The following is a 25,372-nucleotide window of genomic DNA, read 5'->3' on the forward strand; positions in this document are numbered from 1 at the left end:
ACCCACCCCCCCCACCCCCCAACCCCCAAACCCCCACTCTGGGCCAGCCGCCACCATGTCCTGATGCTGGAGCTGCCACCACAGTCACCAGAGACCCAGGTGGCAGGGGGAGTGAGGCACAAGATCCAGGAGCAGGAACGCAGGGCAGGGATAGGAAACTGCTGGCTGCTGAAGTGTGAGAAACTCGGGAGGCGATGGAGGGAGGGAGCAGGGCCCCAGTACCATAGATGGTTCTTTCCGTGGCCCCTCTTCAGGACAGGACTGTGACCCCTGCAGACTGTCAGGAAGGGTCCAGGCTCCAGAGAAAGAGAGAAAAAAAGAGTGGAAAAAGAGAGAGACAGAGTGAGAAAGGAGACAGAGAGAGAGAGACAGATTGGGAAAGGAAAGATAGAGAGAGTCACAGTGGAAAAGGCAAGCAAGCAAAGCTGAGCTTCAGAAGTGCTGTGGGTGAGACATAGAAGCTGTGCTACTCGGGGCTTGTTTAGGCAATTTAGTATTATCTAATATGAATGTACTTAGTATTCCTGTTATAGTCAGTGATTTATTTTATTTTGCAAGATATTCCAGCTAGGAATGCACAGAGCTGCACAGGTACAATGTACTTGTACATTGGTTTTTCTAGGCAAGAAATGTCCGAAGAAATCTAACTCCAGCTTTACTATTGATTCCTATGGGAACCCATGATTCACTTAAAGTTGTGATTTTCAGGAATGCAACCATACCTAAGGGAGGACATACTGTACAGCACCATTAAAGATGCACATTTTTACTCTTCATAACTACATTTGTAATTATGCAAAACAGGAAGTCTGATACCAGCTGTGGGGTCCAATAATCTGAAGAACTTGTGAAGCTTAATAATGGCTCTTTTTACTACAATTAGGGGGAGACAGTGGTGTAGTAGTAGTAATGTCACTGGACTAGTAATCCAGAGGCCAAGGCTCTGAGGACATGGGTTCAAATAGGTTCCACTGCAGCAGCTGGTAGAATTTAATTTCAATGAATATATCTGGAATATAAAGCTAGTCTCAGCAATGGTGACCATCACAGCTATCATCGATTTTTGTAAAAACCCATCTGGTTCACTGATGTCCTTTAGGGAAGGAAATCTGCCATCCTTATCTGGTCTGACCTATATGTGACTCCAGACCCATAGCAATGTGGTTGACTCTTAACTGCTCTCTGAAATGGCCTAGCAAGCAAGCTGCTCAGTTCAAGGGAATTAGGGATGGGCAACAAATGCTGGGCTTGCCAGTGACACCCACATCCCATGAAAGAATTAAAAAAAACATATATTTAGAACTACAGTATATTACATTTATTAATTCTGTACATATAAAACACTAGTGGGGGAGGTGATATAGAACAGTTTGAACTGAGAGAAATCCCACTCAGGCAAATAGCAGAACACTAGCTCCTGTTTCACTTCAATTTTCAGCGGGGACATCATGTGTGGGGACATCAAGTGCTTTTGATGTAGGCCTGCAAGCAGTCATAAACAAGGAGCTCTGTATTCTCTGGTCCTCCCAGCAGGAGCAGTGCTGTAGGATGAGTCAGTCAGGTGTAGGATAGCAGGTTGACATCGTAGGAACCATCCACCTGTGGACAGGATATATATAAAGTATAGTAAGGCTGATTCCTTCATATTCTATCTGCATCTCAATTCCTTGTCTTTTTAAAATTTTTCAATAATCTTTCTTTCCCTCCTAAACATCCACTGTACACATTTTAATCCCTTTGCTGCTCTTTTCCTGTGGCCTTACTTCATGTAAGAGTCCAGACTGTGAGCACTGACAAGCTGGCGGATTGCAGAGGCCATCCAAACACATCCTCAATCCTGCCTTCAACAACATCTACACAAAAGGACTTCCAGTAGGGGTCACTGAATAGTGATTGGGAACAATGTCTCCTCTAAGCTGTGTAAAAGTGAAGGGCCCGTTCATTTAAATCATTCAGTCACAAATTACAAAAACAAATTAAAAGGTACGTTGATCAGGAGTGGGAACTCTGGCTGATTTTCTTCCTTCGTAGTCCAGGAATGCTAAGATCAACTGTAGCTGCCCTAAACTGACAAGCCAGCTGAGAATAGCTAACTGAGCGTAGACTGTGGTTTGAACCTGTAACCTTCTGGTCTGAAGATATTGGTGCTACATCAGGTCATCACTTACCCCTCTGAGCCACGTTTTTACTTTTAAGCAACATCATAATGTTGAGACTGCCTCTTTAGACTTAATAAATATAACGTTTATTAGCAGTGTTCACTTTCCATTCTGCCTATTTGTAAACATACACTGAGAGGGCAATAACAATACTTACATCAAACCGTCCGACGCGGTTGGTCGTTGGATTGTTTCGGACCATTTCAGTTAACACCCACATCTGCTGAACAGTGGAAGCTACAACCTCTGGATCTGGTAGTCCCTGTGAAAGGATGTTTATAATTGAACAAAAATGAACAAAGTGTAATGACTGCACCTTGTCCTCCACAGTCTTGTTTATACACTGGTAACCCTCACACACAATTTCATGCTGACACTGTTCTTTACCATGGTCCTTCAATTCAAAATTAACTCTCTTCTCACCTCTTCAGTGCTGCCACTAACTCCTTTTTCTCCTCTGTCTCCTTCCTCCTATTTTGCTTTCCTTCACACAAGTTTCATTGCCACGGCATCCTTTTGTACTAGCCCCTCCCTCACACCCACTTTCTCTCTGTCCATTTACCCTTTTAATTTCCCCAATTCTTGCTCATCTTGCATTATCTTACACTAGATCTAATGATCTAATAGAATTGCAGAACAGGCTTGAAGAGCTGAATGGCCTACTTCTTTTCCTATGTCTCCTGCTATAGCACGATAAAATAGAGTAATAAACTTTCTATAAATAAAACACCATTTCCAACTTAGTGCTGAGCAAGTGGTGAAGAACAGGAAGTGGGAGCAGGGATGTGGATGGTCGGAGGGTAGGTGGGTGATATGATACATGGAGAAGGGCAAATGGGGCAGGTGGATTATATTTATTTCTTAAAAGACTAACAAAAGAACGAAGTTATATTTTTAAAAATTGTATCAGATGTAGTTACATACTCCAAGAAATAAAATGTTATGAAAGAAACAACCTGTAGCGTCCTTTACAAATACTGAACTAGGAGACAGAGGCTGCAGGAGTCTATTTTGTTAGGAGGACTAAAGGTAAGGATAATGGGAATCACAAAATATGTAATTGTTAAACACAGTACATTGTCTGACTTTGGAGGGGAGCATGCATGATGCAGCTGAGAACGCCACTAAGATCGTCATGTAAAGCCACAGTTAGCAAGGCTGATGGTGGGCGCCAGGTGAGTTCAGCCCTGTTCAAGCAAGGGGAGTGCTTTAAAGGTTTAAGTACTACTTACTTAAACTCAAAAAAAGGGCATTAAAGTACAAGTTCATTTAGGGCACTATTTTCCCTGAGGCCGGCACTGTTATTGAGTATAACTATAACAACTCCTTGTTTAGTCCTGAAAAACTGCGCAATGGTGCACTGCAGTAGCTCATAGTTGCCGTACAGAGCAAACAAAAACAAATAAATATTTACATTTAGAATACATTTTGTCATTCTGACAACTATGTGCCTGTGTACAACGCAAATACTCTTAAAAAGGTTAATCAATATAACATGAGTAAATTACTTTAAAATGAAAAAGTGAAACAACCTCATTCTGATTTTGCAAATGCTTTAGCTGAAGCTATGGACAATGCTGAGTCCAGTAGAAAGAAATAAGTGAGAAATAAAGAATGAGCACAATTATATAGAATTTGGATCTATGGAGTTCAGTGGCAGACAGCTGTAATGTGTTGTGTGCTTACAAATTTTGTCCAATGAAGCAATGAAACCTGCAAAAACAAAGTAACACCTCATAACAAAACATCTAGAATAGAAAAATAAATCAAAAAACTTATTTGAACCACAAAAAAGAACACAGTTGTCAGAAAACTCAAATGACAAATGTAACATTGGTTCTGGAATAAAGCTCTGACAGCTTCCTTCTTAACAGTGTTTTGGATTGCTAGAAGCAAGAAAACCCATATGATTGGGGAGGAGACCATTCTTCCAGCTACTGTAGAAATGTGCAAAGTGATGGTGAGTGAAGACGCAGCACAAAAGTTGAAGACTTTCCCACTTTCTAATGACTCAGTTAGTAGAAGAATCAAGCAGTGTTCAAGAGATATTTGCAATTCGGATAAAAGAGACAACTGATGTTGGGAGTGCAGCATACTATGTTCGCTGTTTGGCTGGGGGGAGTTTTAGAAAGTTTTCACTTTTGTCAGGTGTTACCAGAATGAGCAATGGATGATGAAATATTACTGGAAACAGAACTGAAGTGGGAGAACTGCATCCCTGTTTGCACAGAAGATGCTGTCGCAGTGATAGCCAATAGGAATCATGTTGTTGCAAGAGTAAGAGCTGTAATAAATCCACATGTAATCATGACACATTATATGTGGCATTGCCAAGTTCTCGCTTGAAAAAGAATGGAGTCCAAATTATGTGCTGTGTTAAATGCTGTGACAGCTGTGAATTTTGTGAAGTCCAGATCTGTGAATTCACATTTATTTGCTAAACTCTATTCTGAAATGGATGCAGGATATGAAAAAAATATTGTTTTACACTTAAATATGTTGATCACCATGCAGCCGAGTTTTAGGAAGAGTTTGAGCTACGAAGGGAGCTGTTGGCTTTTCTTTCTGTGCACAATCCTGCATTAGCTGAAAACATCTCTAACCAATTATGGATAACGAAATTTGTATACCTTGCTGACATTTTTAAACCTGCTGGATCTATCCACATAAGGGGCAATATAACCATAATTGAAGTGAGTGACTCAATTGTATCATTTAGGAAGAGAATTGATATTTGGAAAACCAGACTGAGCAATGGAGTTTCAGATATATTCCCACTACTGATAACTTCTGGATGTAAACACAATAGAGTTGAGTCTGTGAAAGAAAGGATCATTGCTCATCTTGCAACATTGACAGAATACTTCAGTGTTTATATTGGTAATTGAAAATTATAAACAGGTTAGTAAGATTGGGTTTGGGATCTATTTTCAATGTGAACAACAGAAGCGGAGTTAGTGGGACCGTGGTGCGAATGCTCACTTAAAATTATGTTTCAGGAACAAACACCTTCCCATTTTTAGCGATCTGTTGCTGTAGAGTGTCCAGAGTTAGTCAAATAAGTGATGAAAGTGTTGCTACCTTTCCGAAACATCATTCTCTGTTAATGGCAGCAATGAAGATGAAGAACAGGTCCTACCTGGAAGTGGAGAATGATTTACAAGTATCACTGTCAAACATCACACCAAGGATAGACAGACTCTGCAATGAGAAGCAGGCATACCCTTCTCACCGATATCTGTAACTAAATACCTGTTTTCTTAAAACATTACTAGAAGGTTAATCAGAAGTTAAAAATTCTTTGTGTTGAAAGTTTCTCTAGATTGACAACTCTTGCCTCCTGTTTTTGTCTCAAGATTGAAAATACAGTGTAAAATAACCAGCTTTGTTTCTATTTTTGTATTTTTTTCTTGTGACTGCTCATTCAGGATATTGGGCCATTCCTCTCAAACCTTTTCATTTGTGTATAGATATAAATATATATAACTAAATCTGTGTATTCAAAATCCGGTGATTTTAATTAAGCAATTTAAATTAAGAGCATGAGTCCAACTCAAATGAACAGATAATTTGAACTAAGCCACAAATTAAGAGGGATAGGCTATAGATAGACGATAGCGAGTCAAATAGAAGGGACTTCCCTTGGTGGTCTGTGTGGCATACATAGAAATTATTCTGAGTTAATTAAGTGAGTAATTATATTAAGTTAACTAATTCACATAAGTAATAATGGCAGGACAGGTGTTATGTTGCACCTGTGGAATGTGTGAGCATTTGGACGCCAAGGCGATCCAGGAGAAACACTTCTGCAGAAAGTGTAAGCAGCTACAGGAATTCCGGATCAGGATTATTGATCTGGAAGCCAAACTGCAGACAATACACAGCATAAGGTAGGGGGAGACATGCCTGGATACTTTGTTCCAAAAGACGGTCATACCCCTTAGAATAGGGTTATCTGTTTTAGTTAGCAGTGAAGGACAGGAGGATGTGACTGTGAACGAGGCAGGTAAAGGGACCAAGCAGACAGTAGTGGAGGAGCCTCAGACTTTGCAATTGTCAAACAGATTTGAAGTGCTCACAATCTATGTGGACGAAAGTGAGGTCTGCAGGGTGGATGAGCAGGCTGGCCATGGCACCATGTTACAGGAAGGTGTTCAAACCGGGGGAGCAAACAGGAATGTAGCGGTAGTAGGGGACAGCAATAGTGAGGGGGATTGACACTGCTCTCTGCAGCAAAGAGCGAGAGTCCAGAAGGCTGTGTTGTCTGCCTGGTGCCATGGTTTGGGACTTCTGCTCAGGGCTGGAGAGGAACTTGCAGTGGGAGGGGGAGGATCCAGTTGTCGAGTTCCATGTAGGTACAAATAGGAAGGAAAAGGAAGGAGGTTAGGAGGTTCTGCATAGTCCGCATGGGAAGCTAGATACCAAATTAAGAAACAGAACCTCAAAGGTGCCCTCGTGGGGCACTGGCACTAGTGCTGGGGAAAGTGGTGGCTGTACCGTTGGGACGGTCTATACCTGAATTGTGCTGGGATGTCTGTTCTTGCGCGAAACACGTAACTAGGGAAGAAGAGAGGGCTTTAAACTAAACGGGTGGGGGGGGGGGCGCGGAGGGGAAGGGCGAGGAATCAAGCTTGGGTAGATGTGGCAAATCAAGGGGTAGATTCAAAGCTGTAGTTAATAATAGTAATATGGGAAATGAGCGTCATTAGATAGCATGAAGGGACAGAGAGATAAAACCTAAGAATACACCAATAGTCAAGACTAGATGTTACAAATTTAACAAAAAGACCAAACTAAAGGCTCTGTATCTGAATGCACGTATCAGTCATACCAAAGTAAATGAATTGATAGAGCACATTGAATAAATAAATATAATCTGCTAGCCATTACGGAGACATGGTTGCATCTTCATATAAACCTTTTCAAGGGCAACTAGGGATGGGCAATAAATGCTGCCCAGCCAGCGAAGCCCATATCCCATGAATGAATTTTAAAAAATGACAAGGATTGGGTCCTGAATATTGAGGGGTACATGATATTCAAGAAGAATAGGAAGCTAGGTAAAGGCGGAGGGGTAGCACTGTTAATCATGGATGGCATTGGTGCATTAGTTAGAGTTGACATTGGTTCGGGAGATCAGGATGTCAAATTGTTTTGGGTGGAGATGAGGAATAGTAGGGGAAAGAAGTCACTAGTGGAAGTGGTCTACAGGTCCCCTAATAGTAAACAAACAGTAGGACAAAGTATATAAGAAGAAATATTGGGTGCTAGTGATAAAGGGGTGGGAATAATCATGGGTGATTTTAATCTACATATAAAATGGAAAAATCAGACTGGCAGTGGTAGTCTGGATGAGGAGTTCACTGAATGCTTGAGATAGTTTTTTAGAGCAGTACATTCTGGAACCAACTAGAGTGTAGGTTATATTGGACTTGGTACTGTGTAATGTGACAGGATTAATTAATGACCTCAGAGTGAAGACACCCTAGATAGCAGCAAACACAATATGATTGAATTCTACTTCCAGTTTGAAAGGGAGAAGAGTAGATCTAAGACTAGTATTTTAAACTTAAATAAGGGCAACTATGTGGGCATGAAAGCTGAGCTAGCCGAAGTGAACGTGGATACTAGGCTAGGGGATAGATCAATAGAAAAGCAGTGGCAGACATTTAAGGGGATATTTCAGAATACACAATAAATACATTCTAATTGTAAAGAAAAGTTCTAAGGGGATGACCCACCAACCGTGATTAACTAAAGAAGTTAGGAAAGCATCAAACTTAAGAAAAAAGCATAGAACTGCGCAAAGATGAGTGGCAGGTCAGATAATTGGTTAGAATATAAAGAACGACAGGGAATGACTAAAAAGTTAATCAGGAGAAAGAAAATTAGAGTGAGAGGAAGCTAGCTAGAAATGTGAAAATGGATAGCAAGAGTTTCTACAGGTATTTAAAAAGGAAAAGAGTAAGTAAAGTGAATGTTGGTCCTCTAGAGAGTGACAGTGGGGAGTTAATAGTAAATATTAAGGAAATGGTGGATGAAATGAACAAATATTTTGCTTCTGCCTTCACTATAGAGGATACAAAAACATTCCAGTAATAGCTGTAAATCAGGAAGTGGAAGGAAGCGGGAAGCTTGGTGAAATTACAATCAATAGGGAAGCAGTATTGAGCAAACTGATGGAGCTGCGGCTGATAACTGTCCAGGTCCTGCTGGACTTCATCCTAGGGTTTTAAAAGAATTGGCTAAGGAGGTAGATGATGTGTTGGTGTTAATTTTCCAAAATTCACTAGATTCTGGAAAGGTTCCATTAGACTGGAAAGTAGCAAATATAATCCCTCTATTCAAGAAGGGGAGGCAGAAAACAGGAAACTGTAGGCCAGTTAGCTTGATGTCAATTGTTGGTAAGGTGTTAGAATCGATCATTAAGGAGGTTACAGCTGGGCACTTAGAGAAACTCAAGGTAATCGGGAAGAGTCAGCATGGTTTTGTGAACGGGAAATCATGTTTAACCAATTTATTGGGAGTTCTTTGAAAGAATAATATGCTGTGGATAAAGGGGAGCCTGTAGACGTGCTTGTACTTGGATTTCCAGAAGGCATTTGATAAGATGCCACATCAAAGGTTATTGCGGAAATTAAAAGCTCATGGTGTAGGGGGTAACATATTAGCCTGGGTAGAAGATTGGCTGGCTGGCAGAAACAGACAGTATGCATAAATGGGTCTTTTTCTGATTGGCAGGATGTGACGAATGGGGTCTGTTCTGGGGCCTCAACTTTTTACAATTTATATCAATGACTTAGATGACGGGAATGAAGGCATGGTAGCTAAATTTGCAGATGACACAAAGATAGACAGGAAAGTATGTTGTGAAGAGGACATAAGGAGGTTGCAGATAGATATAGATAAGTTGAGTGGCAGATGGAGTATAGAAAATGTGAAGTTGTTCACTTTGGCAGGAAGATTAAAAATGCAGAGTATTAATTAAACGGAGAGCGGCTGCAGAAATCCAAGGTACAGAGGGATCTAAGTGTTCTTGTGCATGAGTCACAAAAAGTTAGTATGCAGGTACAGCAAGTAATTAAGGCAGCTACTGGAATGCTATCCTTTATTACAAGAGGAATTGAGCATAAAAGTAAGGATGTTATGCTCCAGTTATACAGGGCATTGGCAAGACCACATCTTGAATACTATTTACAGTTTTGGTCTCCTTATTTAAGAAAGAATGTAAATGCGTTGGAGGCGGTTCAGAGAAGGTTTACTAGATTGATACCTGGAATGAGCAGGTTGTCTTATGAGGACAGGTTAGACAGGCTGGGCTTGTTTTCATTGGAGTTTAGAAGAGTGAGGGGTAACTTGATTGAAGTATATAAGATTCTGAACGGTATTGACAAGGTGGATATGGAAAGGATGTTTCCTCTGGTGGGTGAGTCCAGAACTAGGGGGCACTGTTTTAAAATTAGGGGTTGCCTTTTTGGAACAGAGATGGGGAGAATTTTTTTTCTCTCAGAAAGTTATGCAACTTTGGAACTCTCTGCCTCCGAAGGCGGTGGAGTCAAGGTCATTGAATATATTTAAGGCTGAGGTAGATAGATTCTTGTTCAGCAAGGGAATCAAAGGTTATCTGGGGTAGATGGGAATGTGGAATTCAAAACACAAACAGATCAGCCATGATCTTATTGAATGAATCGAGGGGCTGGATGGACTACTTCTGCTCCTATTTCGTATGTCACTGCATTGGTGCTACAGCAAGGTTTCAGAACTGATGACGGCCAAATAACTGAAGAATAATAAGGTAGGCTGAGTAACTTCGTTTTTAATTGGCTGATACCTGGCAAATTAATTAAGGTCAATGGTTCTCAAGTTCTCCTTGCAGTAGCACCGATACTGTGACTGCAAAAACTATAAGTTCCCCTTCAAGCCGCTCAAATATATTGGAAATATATTGCCGTTTCTTCACTGTCACTGGGTCAAAATCCTGGAAATCCCCCCCGCCCAACAGCACTGTGGGTGTACCTACACCACATGGACTGCAACAGTTCAAGAAGACAGCTCACCGCCACTTTCTCAAAGGCAATTAGGGATGGGCAATAAATGCTGGCCTAGCCAGCGATGCCCACATCCTATGAATGAATTTTTAAAAATTGGGGTGTCTTCTAGGCAGCCATTACACTAGTCAACCTATAGGCCTGTGATGTGGGTGACTTCCATGGGTATTGTGATCAAGAGAAAACGAGTGAGGAACCTCCAGGAGGTATGTCTTCTTCCCCATGCTCCTATTCTCATCCTGCTCCTCTTGTGCTCTCTCCAGGCTCCTGCTCTCCCCCAGCTTCTGTCCTCTCTGGGTTCCTGCTTTCTCCGGGCTCCTTTTCTACCTACCTCCCTTGCTCCTGTTCTCTCTATGTTCTGTTCCTACAGTGCTCTGCTTTCCCCCTGCTCCTCTAGTGTTTTCTTCGAGTTCTGCTCTCCCTGGGCTCCTGTTCTCTCCATGCTCCTGCCAAGGTGTTATGACTCGGCAGATGGTGTGGATCCATGAGGGAAACTTGATCGTGCTATCACAACGGTTTTGCAATTTGTATTTATTTCGAGACCCGTGCCCTGATTTCAGAAGTAATAGGTCCACTGAGACTTTTTAGAGATTTAAAATAATAAATTGAAATATTTATTAACAAAAGAGATTTCAAGCACATACAGAGAACTATAAATTACTACTATAATAACTCCTAAAATTCTAATTAACCTGACTCCCAGTTACACCCCCTTTAAGGTAACAATCAAAAAATAGATTTTAGATTTTAAACACGTCTAGCAAATTAACACAATACCCTGGACAGCGGAATTCAAAATGGCTCTCTCCAGCTTCGGTTTCTGTAGACAGCAGGTTTATGCATAAATACTGGAGGCTTCACACACTTCTGTTAGATCTTACAGTGCCTTCCTGTTAGATCCAGTGCCCTTGGTTTGTAGGGACTAAAGGATCCGGGTTGCACGCTTGTTTCGGGGTGACCAAGTTGGTACAGAGACAGAGAAGTTCAGGAGATCGCTGTTTATTTATAAACTAAACTCTGCAGCTACACTTGTGCGCTCACAACATAAAACCCTGTCTTCACTCATCAGTGAGTAATTCAACACTCTTTCACATAGAGATAGCCCGCACTACTTTGCTAGTGGATATTAAGATCATGTGATCTTACATTCCAATACTTGTCTTAAAGGTATATTACATATCAGATTACTACATCCCTCCCCCTTTCCTGAAAAATACATTTTACAATTTTTCAAGATATCAAGTTATTTACACAGATCAATTATTTACAATGTCAGTCTCTCTGAGGGTTTCCTTATGCGTGTAGAACATCTCAACTCTACAGTTTCTGAAGTTTGCTTTGGAATCTCCTTTACTGAAGTTGTCTGAGCATCTGGTTCTACAGTAGGTACCGCTAAATTTGTTTCTTCGACTCTTTCAGGTACAGTAGGCCCTTCAAATATATTTGTACTTGGTTGAGTTCTTTCAATAGCAAATATTGATTTAGTCTCGAGCACTGGTGGAATCACTTCCAGATATTTGGTTTCTCCACTTCGTATGTGATCCACATGTCTCCTTACTATTCGATCTCAGACTTTCAAATGGTAGAAAAAAGGTCCCCTTCGGACACTTATTTCACCGAACAACCATGCTGGTCCTTCTCTAAAATCTTTCACAAATACCTTATCTCCTACATGAAATGTTCTGTCCCAACTTTCCTGCTTTCTTTCTACCTTCCCCTGCAAAGTTTGGCATGATTAGGCTCAGTCTCGATTGGAGATGGAGCTTCATTAACAATTATGCAGGTGTGACACCTGTCGTCGAATAAGGGGTGGTCCTATAATAGAAAAGAAATTGTGCTAAATTAATCACAATTGAATCTCCAGATAATTAATTCATACCAGATTTGAATATCTGAACTGCTCTCTCGGCGAGTCCGTTTGTAGAAGGGTGATATGGAGATGTTTTCACATGAACAATACCATTGAGGCTTGTATCGGTTAAATTCAGCACTTGTGAATACTGTTCCATTATCTGATACTAGCATTGAGGTAATTTATTTATAGCAAAGCTTTGTCATAGATTGTCTATTGTCGCTGAAGATGTGGGTGACCTCGCTTCGTATGGATCCATCCATTTTGAATGAGAGTCTATGATAAGGAGAAACATTGTTCCCAAAAAAGGTACCACATAGTCAATGTGTACTCATACCCATGGCCTTCCTGGCCACTCCCAGGGTTGTAACCAAGCTGTTGCAGGTAATTTTTGTACTTAGTGAGAAGTTGTATGCGGTGTCAACAAGTTTTCTATTTCTCCATCCATTCCTGGCCACCACATATAGCTATTGTCTTCATTTTAGAAATTCCGGGGTGTGCACTGTGAAGTTCAGATAACAATAGATTTTGTCCTTTTGGAGAAACAATCACTTGAGCTCCCCACAATAAAATACCTTCTTGGCTGGTTATCTCGTATCTTCTCTGGAAATACGGTTTAATTTCATCAGACTCTTGTGTTTGTGACCAACCATGAAGAACTTGATTTCTCACTTTGGGTCTGGGTCTGTCCAATCTTTTATTTGCTTAGCACATATCGGTGATGAGTCTAGGAATTTCATCAACAAGACGTATTCCTGAGGAATTGGGACATCCTCGTCTTTTACTTGCAAGGGTAAATGATGGAGTGCATCTGCATTTGCAATTTGATTCCCTGGTCTAAGAATAAAGGTATACTCATACGCTGCTAAAATCAACGCCCATCTTTGTACTCTTGCTGAAGCTATAGGGGGTATAGCCTTGTCTTCACCAAATAGTTCTAATAATGGCTTGTGGTCCATTATAATATTAAAATGACGACTATGTACATATTGATGAAACTTTTTAACAGTGAAACTGAATGCCAGGCCTCATTCTCTTTTATACATGTTTCTCCCTTTTGAATATGTAAAATCTATTGTTTCCATTTCTCTTTGGAACTTTACCTTTCTCATAATATAAATGTTTTCATATTGCCACTATATATTGTCAGTAGTCCTTGAGAAAAATAAACACACTCCTTAGCTTGCTTGTCTGGCTATTTGTAGACAGACTGAGGTCCCTTTGAAAATCAAATCCCCCTTCATCTATCTAAAAATGCAAATTCTCTTTACACCTTACATGCTGAAGACGGTACTCCCTCCAATCCAGCAACTACCACATAGGCCAGTTGAAGAGGAGAAATTACAATCCCCGATTACACAGCGACCACAGAGACTCAGGCTTCCTTTAACCGGTTTTATTCAAGCATATGCAAGGGAGCCGCAATCATTCCTAAGAATGAAGACCCAGCTCCCTGACTGATTACATTTCATTACTTTTGTACTTTTTCTTATAATAATACATTTGAGTACATTTGAATACATCCAATCGGTAACCAACACACCGCTCTTAAGCATTGAGTACATAAACATGTGATTTTGCTAACCAATTATTCTAAAGGAGGTATACATAATTATATTATCCAATCAAAATTAAAACACGTATGCAAAGATCTTGGTCCTCACAACTCAGGACTGTTTGTGTTTCATCAAAGCCCTCTCTTTGCCCATTGTATGTCTTCCCATATCTAAGCTTAAACCATCTGCCCCTTCCCTATGTGAGAGGGGAGTACACCTAATCTAATTTGTGTCTTCCAGTCTGACTCTCAAGGCTGTGCAATGTTCGTCTGGTAATCTTCAACTCTTAATATGTTTAGGAGCCATGTCTGCCTGGAGATTTTAGGGTTTTTCAGTAAATTCTTACAGTGTTCTCTTTTAGCATTTTTAATTTTCCCCTAATACATGCTAAGATCCCAACCATGTTTACTTATCAGCATATTAAAGACACCTTACTTCTTTTGATAACTTCAACTTGCAGTCTGCTTGGCTACAAAATGAAACATTAAATCATGTACACAGACAGACCTAATTATTTACCCCCATAAACCTACTTTACAATAAACTAGAAAACTATTATGAAAATTATTATACCTTCATGACACAAGGATAGATGGACTTTGCAGTAAGAAGCCCTGATACTCACTGATACTGGTAAGAAAATAAGTGTTTTCTTAAAAACATTATTAAAACATTATTTATGTGTAGCACTTTCACATTATAAATATTATATATTATAATTTATATGGGAGTCAATGATTATTAATCCATTTGAAAAGGGGTCCTTCAACCAAAAACGTTTGAGAACTACCGAATTAGAGATAACAGAGACTGGATAAATATGTTTGGGGAATCCTGGAAATCAAAAATAAAAGAAGGAGTCTGACATAAAAACAAAAACTGCAAGTGAAAGAAATAAACAGCAGGGATTCAAGGACATCTGAATAGAGGAGAAGCAGGTTAGAGTTTTAAACACTGACTCTTTGCTCTTTCCGAAGCTTTATGGAGCCATTGTATTTCAAGCTGTAAAAATCTGCATCATACTCACGTCGCTTAAGTTCAAAGGTCGCTCTAGAGGAGTGAGCTGAGAAAGCCATGGTCCCTGTACCTTTTGTAAAATAGAAATAATTACATGCAACCTGTTAATAAGGAAATACTAAATCTATTTAGTTAAGATGCACAACTTTAACCCTTAATTTGTGACTAATCTGAGGAAACTCCCAGGCCCATTGCTGTTTTTGGTTTTTGCAAGTATCACTGAAATAATCAATATTACAATTATAATTGCTTAAACTGGTTGAAGAATATTAACCCAATAAAATAAAAGCACACATAAAATGCAAGAAAAAGAATTTAAAACATTTCAATTATGCGTGTTGTTCATCTTCATTTTGATCCCATTGTTACCTGTGCTCCCAATGTTATTCCCTTTTCTCTTACACATGGATTACAAATCCTTCGGGTACAGTTCCACAGGCTCAGGTAGTCCTGCATTCTCACCCAGGTGAGCATCTTCGTCTCTGTACCTTGACAATGACCAGTCAGCAGAATTTATGACACTGGCCAGCATCACAGCCAAGCTGAATCTGTTCTCATCAAAGATGCAACCACACATACTTACAGAAAGGATCACTGAAAGTGACTAGAAGTAGGAATGATTTTCCTCCCCTACCATCTTCAGCATGAACATTGGAAAGATAAGCAGGGTGATCTAGATAGAAAAGGCCTCCCTCCACCCAGAAAAGAAAACACAAAGGAGGGCGCGAGAAGCCCTTCTGCAGCCAGAAAGGAGAACCTCCGGAAACCGTTACGATCTCATTTCAATAAAATAGGCCATTTCAGAACTGAGTCCTAGAGATTGTGAGGGAAGCCAGTAGGTCTAATATGAGTAGTCCCCCAAAGGACGCCCCAATGGGTACTGCAGCAGAGCAGGCAGAGACTCTCACTACAGAAACTTAACCTTTGGAAGGCATGGCACGATGTGTGTCTGAGTTGGACAAACTCCCAGAGAGCTTCTGGAGTTTTGTCCTTTCATGAACTGTGTCCCCCTACCTGTCCTAAAATGTGAGCAATTCCGTTGTACTGCTCCAGGACACAGGGACCACTCAGTCCTTAATGTTGGAGGAAAACCTAAGCCTACCAGAGTCCTCCCAGAAGCCCAAAGAACTGATCAGCGGAGTGGGAGGAGGATCTGTGTTTGCCATCCCAAAATGCATTACCTCACACTTCTCCAGATTGAATTTCATTTGCTACTTCTCCGCCCACTCAACCAAACCATTGATGGGGATGGGGTGCCGATCAAATGAACTGCTTTGTCCTGGATGGTGTGGAGCTTCCTAAGTGTTGTTGGAGCTGCATTCATCCAGGTACTCTTTGGGTAAAGAGGTTTCTTATGAATGTTCTGTTGACTTTCTTGCTTACTATACTATGTTGATGGACTCTGGTTACACTCTTCCCCACAAGAGGAATTATTCTCTCTGCATCAACTCTTTCAAAACCTTTCATAATTTTAAAGACCTCTGTTAGATCACCCCTTTTCAGGAGAAAAAAGACCCAGCCTGTCAATCCTTTCCCGATAATTATATCCACACATTTTTGGTATCATTCTTGCAAAATCTTCTCTGCACCCTCCCCACTGCCTCACAAAGGAGATGGTGGCATGGTGGTAATGTCACTGGATTAGTAATCGAGTGGCTCAGGCTAATGCCCTGGGGACATAGGTTCAAGTCCTGCCATAGCAGCTGGTGGAATTTGAATTGAATTAATAAATCTGGAATATAAAGTTACTGGTGACCATGCCAACTATCATTGCTTGTTGTAAAAAAAACATCTGGTTCACTAATGCCCTTCAGGGGAGAAAACCTGCCATCCTTACGCTACATGTAACTCCAGACCCATAGCAATATGGCTGACTTTTAAATGGTCTAGCAAATCACTCAGTTCATAGGCAATTAGAGATAGGCAGCAAATACTGGCCTTGCCAGCAACGCCCAAATCCCATGAAATAATAAATAAAATAAAAAAATCCTTTCCATGATATGGCAACCAGAATTGCAAGCAATTCTCTAAATGTGATCTAACCAAGGTTCAATACAGGTTTTGCATAACTTTCCTACTTTTCAATTCGATTCGTCTAGAAATAAAGCCTAATGGTTACTTTGTTCTGTTTTATGGCCTTACTAACCTGTGGTGCAACTTTTATTGATTGGTGTATTTGTTCTCAGAGATCCCAGTCTTCCTCTTCACCAGTTAGACTTGCAACTTCCTAGTAATAAGTGACCTCCTTATTCTTCCTACAAACATGTACTGCCTCACACTGCGTCTGTGCAACATCATATGCCAATTATTGGGAGTTCCAGGATTTTGACCCAGCGACAGTGAAGGATCGGCGATATATTTCCAAGTCAGAATGGTGAGTGGGTTGTAGGGGAACTTACAGGTGGTGGGGGTGCCCATCAAGTGGGCTGCTTTGGCCTGGATGGTGTCAAGCTTCTTGAGAGCTGTTGGATCTGCACTCATCCAGGCAAGTTACACTTCTGATTGTACCTCGCAGTTGGTGGACAGGCTCTGGGGAGTCAGGAGGTGAATTACTCGCCGCAGGATTCCCAGCCTCTGACCTGCTCTTGTAGTCACTGTATTTATATGGCTAGTCCAGTTCAGTTTCTGGTCAGTGGTAACCCCCCAGATGTTGATAGTGGGGGATTCAGCGATGGTAATGTCATTGAATATCAAGGGGCGATGATTAGATTTTCTCTTGTTGGAGATGGTCATTGCCTGGCAGTTGCGTGGTGCGAATGTTACTTGCCACTTGACAGCACAAGCCTGGATATTGTCCAGATTTTGCTGCATTTGGACGTGGACTGCTTCAGTAACTGAGGAATCGCGAATGGTGCTGAACATTGTGCAATCATCAGCGAACATCCCCACTTCTGACCTTATTATGATGGAAGGAAGGTCATTGATGAAGCAGCTGGAGATGGTTGGGTCTAGGACACTAACCTGAGGAACTCCTGCAGTGATGTCCTGGAGCTGAGGTGATTGACCTCCAACAACCACAATACCACCACGCCACCCCAACCACCCACCCCACCTCCATACTCCCCACCCCTCAGTATTGACTACTCCCTCAATTTGGTGTCATCTGCTAATCTAGAAATTGTATTTTTGATAACAAAATCCAAATTGTCATTGTGAATTGTGAACAACAGTGGTCTCAGCACTGATCCTTGTGGAACACCACTTCCTTCCTTCTGCCATTCCAAATAACTACCTTTTACTCCCACTCTCTGCTTTCTGTCCTGACGCCAGCAAATAAGTCATTCTGCCACATGTCCAGTGACTCCATATTCTCTAATCTTATTCATTATGGGGTGCTTTGTCAAAGGTCTTTTGAAAATCCAGATAAAATTACATCTAATGCATAATGATTCTCCCTATTACCTCTTCAAAAAATTCAATAAGGTTGGTCAAGCAAGGTTTTCCCTTTTGAAATCTATGCTGACTGTTCATTATTATATTTCTCATTTTTAGGTGTTCTTTTATTCTCTCCTTTTTTAATACTATCATGGGATATGGATGTTGCTGGCAAGGCCAGCATTTGTTGTCCATCCTAACTGCTCTTGAGAAGATGGCGGCAAGCTGCCTTCTTGAATCGCTGCAGTCCAATTGGTGAGGTTACATGCACAGTGCTGTTAGGAAAGATTCCATTATTTTTCCTTTCACTGATGTTAAGCTGACTGGTATATAATTCCCTGGACATATTCTATTCCCCTTCTTAAATATCGGAATTACACTGCAGTCCACTGGCACTGTACCTTTCCTAACAAATTATTAAATATGAGTATTAATGCTTCTACTATCTCTTTCATGATCAGCAAACAACAGTTCCATGTACAACTTGGAGATCAAACCAGCTGCCCATTCAAAACCAACAATGGACTCCCACAGGGATCTGTCCTTGCACTGACTCGCTTCAGTATACATACCAGTGACTTCAATCCCACAAAGTCACAGCTCTTCGCATAAACTGACGACTTGGCCCTGGTTTTCCAGGCTAAGGAACTCCAGGACATTGAGAAAAGACTCAGAAGATCTATATTCTCTGGAATCTTACTTCAGAAAATGGAGACTTTGACCTAATGCTGCCAAGGCTGTTGTTTCAGCCTTCCACCTGAATAACTCAAAGGCCAGGGTAGAACTTCATGCCCAGTTCTGTGGCCAGCCACTCACCCAGGACCCAACGCCAACACTCTTGATCGCACGCTGGTCTAATGCTAATGGCAACACCTCCAGAACATCGGAGGCAAGGTCAATATGGGAGTGAATCTCAGATAGAAACTGGTGAATACCAGCTGGAGCAGCAGAGCTAATATGCTACGTACTGATTCATTCGCCATGGTCTATCCAACAGCAGAACACTGTTGCTTAACCTGGCTCAGGAGCCACCACACAAACATGATAGGTATCTGCTTCCAGGAAGTCATGAGGGTTATTTTTGTAACATCGAGACTAACACAGTCCAAGTGGTTTCTTGTGCAAGCACATATTCAACCTTCTGATATTCGCAGGGAAAACATCCTCTTTAAAGAATACCATCAGCTGACAGCCAACAAAGCACTCCCACTGGAATACACTCCCTACTGAAATACACTCCACATCCTACCCTGATGACAGCCCCAACTCTTGATGGCACACTTCTTGGTTGACCGCAAACATCACCAACCACAACCCTGTAACTGACCCGAGTGGTGAAGTCCCTGGTTTCAACCTTCCACAGAAAATCTGGACAATCCTCAACCACATGAGGATGGGCCAGGGGAGATGCAGCTACCTGCTCCACAAGTGGAATATGAGGAACAGTTCAAGTTGTGACTGTGGTCATCCAACTCAGACCATCATCCACATACTGAACTCCTGCCCTGAAAGATTCATTCCTGGTGCCATCACAACCATTCGCATTACATCAGTTGAAGCTGGTGAATAGATTGTTAATCTCGACATCGAACTATAACTGTTCCCTCCGCCAGACAAAGAGAAGACTAATTTTTAATAGGATTACCTCTCACTTTATGTTTAACCATCTTTTTTGACTCCTGTTCTATAATTTTACTTATTCTCTTACCATCAAATGTCCTCCCTTATTTTGTTCTATCCTATGTTCTCTTGCCTGTTTTGTTTACATTTTAGCTGCTGATGGTTCTTATAGATCACTCTCCCCTCTTACTAGTTTAATGCCTTTGCCACTTCTTTATTTACCCTTTCTGCTCGGACATGGGTCCATCCCAGTTCAGGTGGACCCTATCCCATCAGTACAGTTCCTTCCTGTCCCAGAACTGGTACCAGTGTCCCATTAAAGGTCACCTCACTTTGCCCATACCTTCAGCCACATGTTAATTCTCCTAATCAGTCTGCTCCAATGCCAATTTTCACATAGGTGGGGCAATAATCTAGAGGTTATTACTCTTGAGGTCCTAACTCCCAGGTACTCTTTCAGCAGGACCTCCTCCCTATTCCCACTTGTCAATTATTCCAACATGGACCACAACAAGTGGATTCCCCCCTCCCTTTCCAAATTCCTCTCCAGCCAAAATGGGATATCGCTGGCACCGAGCAAGTAACATATCCTTTGGGATTCTTGTTCGTGGCTGCAGAGGACACTATCCAACCCCCTAATTATATAGAGTTGCATCAAGGAGCCCCAGCAAAACCTAAGTCAGTGGAAATCAGAGGGAAAATTTTCCACTGGTTGGAGTCATATCTAGCACAAAGGAAGATGGTTAAAGTTATTGGAAGTCAATCATCTCAGTCCAGGACATCGCTGTAGAAGTTCCTCAGGGTAGTGCCCTAGACCCAACCATTCTCCTCAGAGGTCAAAATATAAATATAACCTCACATTTCTGGTATCATCATTATAAATCTCTTTTGCATCCTTCTTTTTATAACATGGTGACCAGGACTGTACACAGTACTTCAAATGTGGTCTAGTACAAGTTTTGCATAACTCCTCTACTTTTCAAATCTACTCCTCCAGAAATAAACCAGAGTGCTTGATTTGCTTTCTTTGTGGCCTTACTACCCAAACAAGTGTCAATCTATTCACTTTTACCCACCCACCCGCCCCCACCCACTCACCCCATGTCAAAACTCACCTTTGGGTCTCCTATTTTTTAAACCTGGTTTGTAAACTTGATTATCAGTTGTTTAATTTTAATGGAGTCCTTTTATTCGGTCAGTGGATGCTGACTGTCTTACTGCTTTTACATGAGTGGCATGGTTAGGGGTTCAAAAAAAGTTGTCAAATCCAAATACAGATGGTTAGTAAATGTGAATGTAATATAACTGTCTGAAAAATCACAACTTCAGCAGAAATAGCAAACTAAGAAATCAATTTGTTTCAGTTTGTAGAGCTCTCTACTTGACGGCAGGCACATTATACAACGTATTGGTACAGAACGTTTAACACACTGACTAGATTGAATTTATCACATCAAGAAACAGGACATTGGCTTTAAAAATTAGAGATCTTATTTTTTGAATGGTCCTATTAGTTCTTAGAAAGGGTAAATTGACATATTACAGACTTCTGTAATTTAAACAAGTTTATAGATTGTATTCATCAAATTTCTTTTATCGGATCTTGTATTTCCAACCTCTAATTAATTGTAATTAAATATATTAGCTACAGGCCATATTGGAATTGTGGGAAAAATCAAGTTTATATTTAACAAACTGCTGTGCATGGTAAAATGAACCACACAGCCTGTTAGTGTGCTGCAGGTACTGCAGTCAGCTACTACATATTGGGGAGACCAAAAGGATCTCCATTTGGTCTGCTTCCTCCCATTCTCACCCCAACGTTTTTGATTAGGTTTTTGCCACTGATCCAACTAACCCACAACCAAGCTTCAGGAACATTAGCCTAGGTTTTGCATTGTACTGCAGGAAATAGCCCTGGCAATGCTACAATCGGGAAGCTTAGCCTGTATCCCACCTTTCTTCTCAGTAATTCACAATCCTCTAGTCTAAACATGAGCAACATCAGACTAAAGCTATTTCTCCCATTTTTCTGTTCATATTTCACTTCATTCTCTTTCATTTTGGAACTGTTTATCTCATCTTTTGCCTTTTTGTTTCTTTCATAACTTGACTCCACCAGGTACCTTCTCAGCTTTGTAAAGTGATTAACATGATTCTGTTAAACCTGCTACGTGTCTCTCTATAATAGTATTTACATATTTGACTTGAGCTTTTTATTTGATATATTCCACTTCCTCATGATTTTTCTCAGTGCTAAAAAGGGATTATCATGTATTCCTTTATCCAGTTCTGAGGAAAGTCTCCACACAAAACCCGAGCCAGTTTCGCTTTTACCATTTCAGATGCTAGTTTTGCATTTCCAGTATTTTCTGTATGCGTGGCAGTGTGGCTTTTTTAATTCATTCATGGGATGTGGGCGTCACTGGTTAGGCCAGCATTTATTGCCCATCCCTAACAGCCCTTGAGAAGGTGGTGGTGAGCTGTCTTCTTGAATTACTGCAATCCATGTGGTGTATGTACACCCACAATGCTGTTAGCAAGGGAGTTCTAGGATTTTGACCCGGTGACAGTGAAGGAACGCCAATATATTTCCAAGTTAGGATGGTGAGTGGCTTGGAGGGGAACTTCCAGGTGGTGGTGTTCCCATGCATCTGCTGCCCTTGTCTTTCTAGATGGTAGTGGTTGGGGTTTTGGAAGGTGCTGTCAAAGGAGTTCCTGCGGTGCTTCTCGTGGATGGTACACACCGCTGCCACTGTGGAGGGGGTGAATGTTTGTGGATGTGATGCCATTCAAGCGGGCTGCTTTGTCCTGGATGGTGTCAAGTTTCTTGAGTGTTGTTGGAGCTGCACTCCTCCAGGCAAGTGGAGCGTATTCCATCACACCTGTACCTTGTAGATGGTGGACAGGCTTTGGGGAGTCAGGAGGTGAGTTACCTTCCACAGAACTCCCAGCCTCTGACCTGCTCTTGTAGCCACAGTATTCACATGGCTGGTCCAGTTCAGTTTTTGGCTGATGGTAACACCAGGATGTTGATAGTGGAGGATTCAGCAATGCTAATACCATTGAATGTCAAGGAGAGATAGTTGGATTCTCTCTTGTTGGACATGATCATTGCCTGGCACTTGTGTGGTGTGAATGTTACTTACCAGTTATCAGCACAAGTCTGAATGTTGTCCAGGTCAGGCTGCATGTGGGCATGGACTGCTTCAGCATCTGAGGAGTCGTGAATAGTGCTGAACATCATGCAATTATCAGCGAACATCCCCCATTTCTGACTTTACGATAGAGGGATGGTCATTCATGAAGCAGCTGAAGATAGTTCGGCCTTGGACACTACTCTGAGGAACTCCAGCAGTGATGTTCTGGGACTGAGATCATTGACTTCCAACAACTGTAACCATCTTCCTTTGTGCTAGGTATGACTCCAACTAGTGGAGAGTTTTCCTCCTTATTCCCATTGACCACAGTCTTGCTAGGGCTCCCTGATGCCACACTCAGTCAACTGCTACCCTTATGTCAAGGGCAGTCACTCTCACCTCACCTCTGGAGTTCAGCTCTTTTGTCCATATTTGAACCAAGGCTGTAATGAGGTCAGGAGCTGAGTGACCCTGGTGGAACCCAAATTGAGCCACTTGACAAAAAACAGCTAACTATAGGCCAGTTAGCTTAACATCTGTCATTGGGAAAATGTTAGAGTCTACTATAACTATAAAGGATATAATAGCAGAGCATTTAGAATTATGTAATCTAATCAAGCAGAGTCAGCACGGCTTCATGAAGGGGAAATCATGCCTGACAAATTTATTAGAATTTTTTGTGGCGGTAACTAGCAGTATAGATAAAGGGGAACCAGTAGATGTAATATATTTGGATTTCCAAAAGGTATTCGATAAGGTGCCGCATGTAAAGCTACTTAATAAGTTAAGAACCCATGGTGTCGGGGGTAGTATATTTAGCATGGAGAGAGGGTTGGCTAACAAACAGAAGACAGAGAGTTAGGATTAGGGGGTGCATTTACAGGATGGCAGCCTGTAACTAGTAGAGTGCCACAGAGATCAGTGCTGGGGCCACAATCATCTATAATATATATTGTTGACTTAGATGAGGGAAGTGACTGTACTATTGCCAAATTTGCGGATGATACAAAAACAGGTGGGAAGGCAAAAAAGCGACAGGTGGAATATAACGTGGGAAAATGTGAGGTTATGCACTTTGTCCGGAAGAATAGAGGAGATGAATATTATTTAAATAGAGAAAGACTGCATAAGGCTGCATCACAGAGGGATTTGGGAGTCCTTGTGCATGCGTCCCAAAAAGCTAACATACAAGTTCAGCAGGTAATAGGGGAAGGCAAATGGAATGTTGGCCTTTATGTCAAAGGGAATGGAGTATAAAAGTAGGGAAGTCTTGCTAAAACTATACAAGGCATTAGTTAGACCACACCTAGAATACTATGAAACGTTTTAGTCCCCTTATCTAAGGAAAGGTATACTAGCATTGGAGGCAGTCCACAGAAGGTTCACTAGGCTGATCCCGAGTATGGAGGGATTTTGTTATGAGGAGAGGTTGAACAAGTTGGGCCTGTACTCATTGGAGTTTAGAAGAATGAGAGATGACCTTATTGAAACATATAAGATTCTTAGGGGGCTTGACAAGGTAGATGCTGAGAGCTTGTTTTCCCTTGTGGGAGAGTCTAGGGCCAGAGGGCATAATCTCAGAGTAATGGGTCACCCATTTAAAAGAGAGATGAGGAGGAATTTCTTCTCTCAGAGGGTGGTTAATCTGAGGAATTCTTTACTGCAGAGGGCTGTAGAAGCTGGGTCGTTAAGTATATTCAAGGCGGAGATGGATAGATTTTTAATCAGTAAGGGTTATGGGGAAAAGGCAGGAAAGTGGAGTTGAGGATTATCAGATCAGCCATGATCTCATTGAATGGATGAGCAGACTCGATGGGCTGAATGGCCTACTTCTGCTCCTACATCTCATGGTCTTGACTGTACTGTTGACGACATCTTCCATCACTTTTCTGATGATTGAGAGTAGACTGATGGGGTGGTAATTGGTCGGGTTGGTTTTGTCCTGCTTTTTGTGAACAGGACATATCTGGGCAATTTTCCACATTGCCTTGTCAATGCCAATGTTGTAGCTGTAGTAGAGCAACTTGGCAAGAGGCACGACTAGTTCTGGAGCACAAGTCTTCAGTACTATTGCCAGAATGTTGTTCGGGCCCATAGTATCCAGTACCTTCAGCCATCTCTTGATGTCATGTAGAGTGAATCACACTGGCTGAAGACTAGCATCTGTGATGCTGGGGACCTCAGGAGGAGGCTGAAATGGATCATCCACTCGGCACTTCTGGATGAAAATGCTTCAGCTTTGTCTTTGGTACTGATGTGCTGGGCTTCCCCATCATTGAGGATGAGGACATTTGTGTGCCTCCTCCTCCAGTTATTTGTTTAATTGTCCACCAACATTCACGACTGGATGTGGCAGGACTGCAGAGCCTAGATTTGATCAGTTGGTTGTGGCATTGCTTAGCCCCGTCTCTCAGATGCTGCTTCCACTGTTCAGCATGCAAGTAGTCCTGTTTTGTAGCTTCACCAGGTTGACACCTCATTTTCAGGTATGCCTCGTGCTGCTTCTGACATTCCCTCCTGCACTCTTCATTGAACAAGGGTTGATTCCCCAGCTTGATGGTAACAGTAGAGTGGGGGATATGCTGGGCTATGAGGTTACAGATTG

At 41.5% G+C, this 25,372-nt stretch overlaps 1 protein-coding gene across 1 annotated transcript in view; it reads right to left on the reverse strand.

Moving 5' to 3' along the window:
• Positions 1-1,298: 1,298 nt before the first annotated feature.
• The window catches only part of LOC144681805 (nicolin-1-like), a 42,678-nt gene continuing 18,604 nt past the window's right edge, over positions 1,299-25,372 (reverse strand). Inside the window, exons 5-7 of the mRNA XM_078543821.1 lie at positions 14,643-14,702; positions 2,317-2,421; positions 1,299-1,599 (exon numbers count right to left, since the gene is read on the reverse strand). Coding sequence (XP_078399947.1) covers positions 1,558-1,599; positions 2,317-2,421; positions 14,643-14,702 — 207 coding nt within the window. The 3' untranslated portion in view covers positions 1,299-1,557. The remainder of the gene's footprint in view (positions 1,600-2,316; positions 2,422-14,642; positions 14,703-25,372) is intronic.

Source organism: Cetorhinus maximus, chromosome 6 (assembly GCF_964194155.1).
Source record: "Cetorhinus maximus chromosome 6, sCetMax3.hap1.1, whole genome shotgun sequence".
Taxonomy (NCBI): Eukaryota; Metazoa; Chordata; class Chondrichthyes; order Lamniformes; family Cetorhinidae; genus Cetorhinus; species Cetorhinus maximus.